Source organism: Gekko japonicus, unplaced genomic scaffold (genome assembly GCF_001447785.1).
Source record: "Gekko japonicus isolate JY-2015 unplaced genomic scaffold, Gekko_japonicus_V1.1 scaffold2907, whole genome shotgun sequence".
Taxonomy (NCBI): Eukaryota; Metazoa; Chordata; class Lepidosauria; order Squamata; family Gekkonidae; genus Gekko; species Gekko japonicus.
This window is the reverse complement of record NW_015170363.1, coordinates 172,146-182,074: the sequence shown is the minus strand read 5'-3', so window position 1 is coordinate 182,074 and position 9,929 is coordinate 172,146. Positions and strand designations below refer to the sequence as shown.

At 44.9% G+C, this 9,929-nt stretch overlaps 1 protein-coding gene across 1 annotated transcript in view; it reads right to left on the bottom strand.

Moving 5' to 3' along the window:
• Window positions 1-9,929, bottom strand: part of PREP (prolyl endopeptidase) — a 150,632-nt gene that overhangs the window by 11,985 nt on the left and 128,718 nt on the right. The window contains exons 12-13 of the mRNA XM_015418225.1: window positions 6,391-6,485; window positions 3,992-4,123 (exon numbers count right to left, since the gene is read on the bottom strand). Of these exons, the coding sequence (XP_015273711.1) occupies window positions 3,992-4,123; window positions 6,391-6,485 (227 nt within the window). The remainder of the gene's footprint in view (window positions 1-3,991; window positions 4,124-6,390; window positions 6,486-9,929) is intronic.

Below are 9,929 nucleotides of genomic sequence, written 5' to 3'. Positions count from 1 at the left end.
GCTCTAGAGCCACATGCGGCTCTTTGGCCCCTTGAGTGTGGCTCTTCCGCCATAGGCGCTGCCATCCCCTCCATTGTTCTCTATGGTGGGAAAAAAAGTTTCTTTTTTCCCACCATAGAGAACAATGAATAGGCCGTCAGCGCCTATGGCGGAAGAGCCACACTCAAGGGGCCAAAGAGCCGCATGTGGCTCTAGAGCCGCAGTTTGCCTACCACCGCTCTAGAAGATAGTGTGTGTGTGTTTTGAAAATAAATTAGTATGGGAGTGCTGCTCAAATTTATTCGGTGTCACCTTCTAGTAATGAGACTGGAAAGAAACAGTATTCTGGATGAATGCCAACAGTTCTATTTTCTTTTCAGTGAGTATGATCTGAGGAAACATGGCATAAGGCCTTTATATCTGAGACAGCAGTTTATACTGAGAATGCTGATTACATGAACAGATTTTAAAATCCACTTAGATTTTGGGAGGAGAGGGCAATCCCAGCATCTTCTTTGGAGAAAATATACACACAACGTTTTTAAACAAAAGACAATTCTGTCTTCCAAAATGAAAACTTCTCTCAATTAATTCTGTGTGTGTGAGTGTGTATCTCTTGTAAGAAAAACTTCATTGCAAGGACAATTCTGAACAGACTAGGCAGTTCTAAATGTTCAATTCAAATAGAACAGTTCACCACACCACATCAGACCAGTGTATTTCCATTACATGGTTTTCTGTGATGATTTGGTAGCAGTCCTCAACAGGCGTTTGCATAGATTTCAATGGATATATAAGCAGTATGTTTAAGATGAGGGTTCAGCGTGCATACACAAATCAGGATTAGGCGAAAAGCATTAATAGTAGTTACCTAGATGCCCTGATGGACCAAACATCAGCCTTCATAAATGGAACTCACCAACTCACTTCCCACTGCAATCCATTACCCCCCCTCCACATTTTGTCCTGTGGGTCAGTGGAACCTCCTTAACAGAATAGAGAACAAAGTGGAGATCTGCACTGAAGGGGGGCATTAGCAGAAATCGTCTCTTTATTTTCCTACAACAGAAGTGCCTTATGTTTTCGGAAACAGATGGTAGGGCACAGGGCTCTTTTCGTAGAAAAAGAGGTGCAGGAGCTCATTAGCATAACACATTAGCATATGCCACAGTGGCACACCCGCTGACATCAAAGGAAGTGTGTCAGTAGGCCACACTCCCTGACATCACCGGAAGTGTCAGAAGGCAACACCCACTGCTCAGGCTCCACTGGACTGTTTTAGATTGCTAGCTATGGGGGGGGGGATGTGCAGATCTGTCCTAGCAGGGGAGGAAAAACTTGTGCCTGAAAAAACTTGGTCTTAAAGGTGCCACTGGACTGCTTAGGATTGGTAGACATGGGGGGGGGGAAAGATGCAGATTCTCCCTCACAGAGAAGAGACAGATGGCACCTGAATAATTCCCCCCCACCTTCTTCAACTAACGTCCCAGGCTTATGGGTAGAGAGACTCACTTTGCAAACCACTAGAACACCCCAGATTGCCTCTAGCACGCTGCAGAGGCTGGTTCCCCGCCCCACCTTCTTCAACTAATGTCCCAGGCTTAAGGGCAGAGAGACTCACTTTGCAAACCACCAGAAATCCCCAGATCGCCTCTAGCACGCTACAGAGGTCAGTTCCCCACCCCACCTTCTTCAACTGACCTCCCAGGCTTATGGGCAGAGAGACTCACTTTGCAAACCATCAGAACACTCCAGATCACCTCTAGGACGCTGCAGAGGCCGGCTCCACCTCCACACACCTTCTTCAACTAATGTCCCAGGTTCACCAATATGTATGCATATGCTCATACTTACCTTATATCCACAATGTTATATCTTGCTGCTCAAATTTGTTCACTTCTGTGTTTTGTAATTTGTTTATAAAATTTTTAATAATAATAATAAAAAAACTAATGTCCCAGGCTTAAGGGCACAGAGACTCACTTTGCAAACCACCAGAACACCCCAGATCGCTTCTAGCAAGCTCCCCCCCCACCTTCTTCAACTAATGTCCCAGGCTTAAGGGAAGAGACTCACTTTGCAAACCACCAGAACACACCAGATCACCTCTAGCACGTTGCAGAGGTCGGTTTCCCGCCCCACCTGCTTCAACTAACGTCCCAGGCTTATGGGCAGAGAGACTCACTTTGCAAACCACCAGAACACACCAGATCACCTCTAGCACGTTGCGGGGGCGGGGGGGGGGAGAGATCTTTCCAGGAGCGCTGGCTCCAGGAAGATAGAGGGCGGGGCTGGGGGGGCTTGCCTGGGCTGCGCGCAGCAGCCCAAGGGAGGCAGGAAGGGATGGGGGGGAGATCTTTCCCAGACCACGTGGCTCCGGGAAGATTTAGAACAGGGCGGGGAGGAAGCTAACCCACCCTCCTGCTTCTGCCTCCTTCTGCAATGGAATGAGGCTGGAAGCAGAGGGCGGCCGGAAAAAGGGGGAGGGGCTTCGCTATGTGCCCACTCCCCCGACGCCTCACTCCCGGAGCCCCGTACCGGGGCGTTCCAGCCCCATCCGAGACCTGGTAGGGCACAAGCCATCATTTTCAGACCTGACACATGGTATCAGCGTACTCAGAAATTCATTTATTTGGTAATTCAGTCTCTAGGAATCACAGAAACGTAATTGGAATTACTGGGAAATTGGGTTCTTATTAATTTTTTCTTTTTATACCTCTTCTTCCTCCCCAATGGGTACCCAAAGCCTTTTACATTGTTCTCCTGTGAGGTAGGTGAATCTGAGAGTATGTGACTTGCCCAAGGTCACCAAGGAAGCTTCCATGGCAGAGTGGGGATTTGAACACAGAGTCTGCCAGATCCTAGTCCCACACTCTAGCCACTACACCACACTGTTTTTTGTCACTGTGGTACAAGTAACCAAGGGCCTGCTTACCTATACTCCTATGCATAGAGTACAAAGGGATCCATTGTTTATTTCAAGCTATAATCTTTCAGTAATGTACTGGTGTAGAAAATAAGCTTATCCTAAATGAATTAATTACACATGGCTAGATGTCCACATCACAGGAGTCCTTAGAGCCAATTCTCACAATTCATTTTCGTTTTTTGAGCAGCCTTGACTTTCCCCACAATGTGCTCATACAAGTAACTATCCAAGCAATATAAGATCCACACTTCTTTTTTCAACTGCCACATCAACTGAAATCGTGGTAGTTTGTGTTTAATTTATTCACCTACTGCATTAGCTCATGTGATCACATACCCCTATCAGCCCTTAGATACAAATTCTTCAAGTAAGTATGAACAGTTTTGATTATGATGAAGGCCAAGCAACATGGTGAAAATACTATCAGAATGGCAGCTAATGGAACGTAACCTACTCAAAATGGTGTATGCGCTGCTGGCTGAAGAAAGGTGGGATGCATCAGTATCAGCAGCCCAATGATTTGGGCAGGAAAAGGCCATACTCAGCATTTCTATATGCGACAGTGTTGTCTAAAAATATTAAGATGTTTCACTGCAGCTGATCATCTTCCACTGATATTTCAAGAGAGGCTTTGGTCCTAGTTAGACATGAACCTTCAGAAAATGAAAGATACAAGAGCCAGAAGAGCACATGGAGTAGGAGACACGGGCAACTGACAGGACTGAATGCTGACTCAGCTAGTTTCTAATAAGTATGGTCCCTTTTGCTTCCCTATCCATTATTTTTTAATACACTGTGTTCTGCAAATAACTAGTTCTAACCTATTGGAAGAACGACAGATGCGTCTGAGCAATAGCGATATGCCTTGTTCATAATGGCAGATGACTGCTTAAATAGGCAACTGGTATTCTACAGACCTCAACAACATTTGAATGCTGAGGAAGAAGCTATTTACTTGATTCAGTCAACATTATGATGTCGTTTATTAAAAGGTCCTTTTGGAACCTATGAGCCCTCAATTTACTTTATATTAAATCCATCCAGGTTAGCCATGAAAACCAGGACCATGCAAAATGTTCTTACCCACTAGTAGGCCTCCATTCGAGCCTCCGTTAATGGTCAGTTTCTTTGGAGAAGTATACCCCTGTTTGATAAGATACTCTGCTGCACACTGAAAGTCTTCAAAGCCATTTTGCTTGTTGGCTAGGATACCACCTAAATGCAATTAACGAAATGGTGAGTTAATCCATTTAGAAACACACATGCAGTCATGCTTGATATTGCTGATTTAGAGCATTTGTTCTTATGCACATGTACATGCAAAAAGAATTGCTTGGGGGTGAGTCTTCAATTTCATTAGCCTTTTAATAATTCATGCTGCAGAGAAATACAACAGACAATGGTGATCTCTTTGAAGAAAGAATTCGCAAGATGGTTCTGCCAATAACTTTAATGCTTTCAGAAGCCTTGAATAATACATACTTAGGCTCAGGACTGAAAATAAAAAAGGTGATGTTACTAACAACTGAAACATCTAAAAGCTGTACACTGCAGATTCAAGATGAAGTGGCCATGAGCATCTCCAATTCTGATTTAGTTTAATGGAACATTTATGACATTATGTCCATTCATGGCATTTTAAGATACAGAACTTCTTAAAGCTGACATTGCAAAAAGTAAATGAGAAAGTTTAAAAAAAAAATCTTGCTAACAGCACACATTTTGAGATCTGGCATTTTCAGCAGATCAACTCAGAGCCTATAGCTGAAACCAACCCGACAAAAAGAGAGAATGAAAAATGCTTATGAAGAAAGTTAACAGCACTCTAATGTATACATCCTTATTTTCTGTGTTACGCTTTCAAAAGTTGTTTTAGAGAAATGGACGAAAAATGAAAACTTGGGAATGCATCTTTTGGTAACTAGCTCTCTCTCTCCACCACAAAGAAAGAGATTATTGTACCCAGGACTGCTCAGAAGCTACACCCTAAGAGAAAGGAGTCTTTGCCCCAACTTCCCTGGTATACTCACAGTCTACAATGCCTCTAAAGGTCAAGAAAGATACTCTGCTCTACTCAAAGGAAGGGCTTTATTATTAATTCATATTGGCAGAGCTCTGTGACTTAGTCCCTTGGCTCAAATTATGCCCTGACTGGTGGGAAACTAAAATTATGTGGACAGCTCAAATTAAAGACCAGTGTCCTTGCATCAGTTGATTTTGGATGCTTCTTGCTTTGCAGGAGGGGTGTAGGCAAGAACTTTTTTAAAAAAATCACACATAAAATCCAGGCTTTGATTAGACTCTGGATATAATCACTTGTAGCACAAACAGTTTCCATTAACATATGAATACATCTAATTTACTACTGTCTCTGTTCAATTATAACCCTGTGCCACACACACAAATAAACCACCCAGCACTGATGTCTTGCAGTCATGAAAGTAAAGAGCAATATCAGCTTGTATAAACTCTCTTGGTATTAGACTTACATTAATTACTATAAATTACAGACATAGAAAACAGATTACTTGTTGAAATAATGATCCAAAACATTTACTGCATTCTAAAAATTGTTATTGCTTTTTGTGCATCATGAATATAGGCATTCTGTAAATATTTGCACATGAAGCCATTTAGTGTTAATTTGCCTTTAAGAGTGTTTGCCTTTTCCTTGTAGATTAATAAAACCTGACTGATTTCAGAAATTCTTTTAACTGCATCTTTTTTTCATAGTAAGATGCCAACGTTCCAGTTAACTGTGATCCTTTCCATGAAATCTAAGCAATTCTAAACACTCTGAACCTCAGAAACAGCTGTCTATGAAATTAACAAACAACAGACTTCCAACTACCCTGTTTCCCCGAAAACAAGACCTACCCAAAAAATGCCCTAGCAGGATTTCTATGCATTTGCGGTATAAGCCCTAGTGTGTCTTGAGAAAAAATAAATATAAGACAGTGTCTTATTTTCGGGGAAACACGGTAGAACCAATACATGAACTAGTGCAGAAATTAAGCCAGGAAATTGGGAAAAACAAACTCCTCTCAAATCAGGGTAAATTTTATTAAAACCTCATTAGAGTGCTACAGTTAATTTCCATTACTGAAGGGTACTTAGTCTTGAGGAATACTACCGTGCATATCCTATCATGAGTGGTTTCTCTTTATGAAAATCATCAGATTCTCTTCTTTCAATTACTGGGAAACACTCCAGACAAGCCTCGCTGCCCAAATGAAAATAATGATACTAATCAAAATTGCGAAAGAATAACCTGGGCAATGAAAAAAAGGATAACTTTTTCAGAAATGGTTCAAAATGGCTTTGAGAAAGGATGCTCCGGAGAAAAAAATAACTTCAATGTGCACACCAAGAAAGAAAAATTTCAAATGAGTTTTTGCTGCAAGTACAAATGAAGGTCCAAACAACCATCTTGGAGCTACTTAGTATGGGTAGTTGCAGAAATCACAAGAAGAAGTCATTACCTTTGTGCCAAGTCTCTCCATATTCACCTCCTCCTCTGATGTTAGCTACAGCTAGAATACCACCAAGGTGCCTTATAAAAATAAGTCTTGAAACACTGCAAATATAAAGATACAACTGACAGGTAAATATTTTCAGTGCACGGCCCCTACCATTCCGCAGTAATTGAGCTTATACCTGTCATTTCTGTTAAAATGAAAATATCAATGTGACGCTTCTCCCACTGTTCTAAGATCAGCAGCAAGGATCAAAGATTGGACACAGTAATAGCCATAAGCATAAATGGCTTTAAGACACATTCATGGAGGATAGGGTCCATCAATAGCTACTAGCCATGGCGACTCAAAGGAATCTCCATATCCAGAGGCAGCAAACCTATGAATACCAGCTCTAGGAGACAACATTAGGGGAATGGCTTAGCCTCTGCTCTCTTTGCTGGCCTTCCAGGGCAACTTGCTGGTGAAATAGTTGGATGAACTTGACATTTTTACAGCCCCCCCCAGGAGAATCCTGCTCACATTTATACAAATTGATGCAGTGTCAAAAATGTCCTTATTAATTATAAACCCTTTAATCCCCTGCTCCTTCAAATCTCTATAGGTCAAATTCTGCAGCAAACTCTTCGGCCCCGCCACACGGGGCGGAAAGGGACGGGCTAAAGCGCGGCTTCTGAAAGCCGCATAAAAAACCCCACGCCGCGGCGGGATCACATTGATTCCCTGAGCCGCGGCGCATTCCCTCCCCGGCACGATCAGATGCCGGGGGAAGCGACGGAGGGGAACGGGAGACTGCCAAACTGCGCATGTCTGAGTATGCGCAGTTCAGGCAGGAGCCGGGGATATGCCGGCAGAAAGACGGGCCGGTGATCCCATGGCCGGCGTTGATGCGGCCGTCGTGGATGAACCACCTCAGTAGGTGGTTCATTTTTGATGCGTTTCATCGGGGGAAGGGCCGGATCGGGGACGGGTGCGCAACGCTGCCCAGATGTTGCAGTGGGATCGCGCCCGTTTGCTCCAGCCCCGATGCGGCCCACTCCCGGCCCAAAACCCCTCGTGTGGTCAGGGCCTTCATTTACCAAAACAGACTCCAAGATCAGTTTTCTTCCTGAGACATAGCTCTTCAGAGAATTAAGGTGATGGGCAGCTCCAAAGTATGTATGAACCAGGCAAGGGAAAGAAATCAAGATCATGTAATTAAGGCCTCTCAGTCAAGTTATAATAACTTCCTGCTTGTTTAGAAACTGTGGAAGAGAGGCACAGAATTACCAGACTGGGGTTAGCACTTGGTGGTTAGATGGCAATCAGGTCACCAGAATTTGGACATACCCTACTTAATCCAAAAAAATAACTGTTTTCTTTGGATTACTATCTTGTACCTAGTTCTGCAAAAAAACCCCCAATGTATTGAGTTTACCAAATACTAAGAAATGAATTATATCCTTTCAGTTGTGCTGGAGAAACAGAACTCCTAAAACCACATATCCAGAACACAGAAAACTATAGTCAGGGAATAGCTGATGGGAACACATCTTGCCTATTTAAAAACAGCTACATTCACTGCCAAATTATTTCAGAGTTCAATTCAAGGTTATCGTTATGACCTTTAAAAGCCCTTCATGGCTTAGAATGCACATATTAACAAGATATATAAAATAAAACAAAGTTTGAGTCAAGTGGCACCTTTAAGACCAGCAAAGTTTTGTTCATGATATGAGCTTTTGTGTGCATGCACACTTCCTCAGATACATTGAAATGGAAGTTATGGAATATATAGGTAGAGGGTGAACAGCAAATTAGCATACAACATAATGAAGATGTTTTAACAGATGCGAGAACACAGAGAAGCATCAGTCTCCAATTTTAACATATTTATTTGCTTCACTGTGCCCCCCCCCAATTAAATCCAAATGAGTGGAGACCATATCAACTTAGCTTGTTGTTTGGTTCTTGCATCTGTTAAAACATCATTATGTTGTATGCTAATTTGCTGGAGGGATTGTTTGTTGCCGAAGCTGTAGCTCTTTTTTGGCACCACGTAAGTGGCAAGCTATGCTTATTTTTAGGCTGAGAGTGCCGTGACTTGCCTAAGGTCACCCAGCTAGCTTCAAGTGGGGGAAGTGGGGAATTGAATCAAACCAACAGCTAACTGCCATAGAAGATTGGGAAGCCGTAGGTTCCCCCCCCCCTCGCCGGGCATCTGCGCATGCCCTATCTTCCCTGTGTACAGTCTTCTCTCATGCATTCCTGTCTGTAAACGCTAGGCAACGCTTATCTGCAAGATTAACAGGTGTGTGGGGAGAGCTGCTTTGCTAACTGTATAATGAACTGCACCGTGTGAAGCTGTAATTGTTTAGGTTTCGGGACCGTTGCTTCTCAGGCTTTTGAGCGCGCAACCTGCAATCCGCCCGCTCGGCGGGAATGGAGATTATTGGTTCTGGTCCTGTTTGAATGTATTACATTATTCCTTGCCCACCCTGGCCCAGGCATTCTGGACAGTGAACTTGTTCCTGCTCTATCATGGCTTTAATAAAATACTACTTTGCTTAAACGTGTACTGGAATAATCGCTGTGAGGGGGACCGGACATTCTGTCCAGAATCCCTTTTCCCCTTATCGTTCCGAGTCGGCTGAAACCAGCATGAGCGGAACTGAGGAGGAAGTTCCAGTAATAACCGTGGACGATGGCAGCGGGACAGGGACAATGACCCCGGCAACCACGGCAGTCCCGACAACGGGTGCTGTGGGGGGCACAGTCCCGAAAACGACCGCTACCTCAATTCCCTGGCCCTTCACTCCATCGAAGTTGGCCCGGCGGGCATGGGATGACTGGACCCAGTTCGATGTGCAAGGCACCCGGGGGACGTTCTCCAAACGAGGGGGTGGCCTGAGAGACAGCCTGTTCGAACAAGGACTTTACCTGGGACCCAGTCTCGGTGCCATGGGCGACCAGTTCGAACAGACTGAAGAAGCCTGGGTGACAGGCCGCTCCAAGGACTGAGCGAGCCGAGCGTACCCGGCTGAGGGCATGGAGGAACACGTAGATGACATCGACCGAACCCTGCAACAGCTGATGCAGATGGTAGACGAGGTGTTTAACGTGTTCCCAGACTTGGTGGAGCGAACAATCGAGAATGTGTTGGACCGGCGAGGGATCCAGCCGGGGGCTCCAGCGGCACCTACGCTCCCACTGGTGGGGCCGCCGGCACAGCCGGGAGTTCCAGCACCAGCGCCAGCGCCTCCTCCACCCCAGCCGGGCCAAGGGCGGCCTCGGCCGAAAGACCTGCTGGAAGCGACGTTTGACGGCAACCCCGAAGAGCTGGCGTACTTCACGGTGCGAGTGCAGAGGTTTGTTGTGGAGTACGGCCACCTGTTCCCAAACGACGGCAGCCGGATTGATGTGATCGCGGCAAGACTGAGGGGCACGGCAGCCACTTGGTACGTGGGTCTGCATAACCGGAGTGGCCCTGAGTTGAGGGATCTGAGAGCATTTATGTGGGTGTTGAGGACCAGGTTTGAAGACCTGAACGCGGGCCAGCGGGCAAA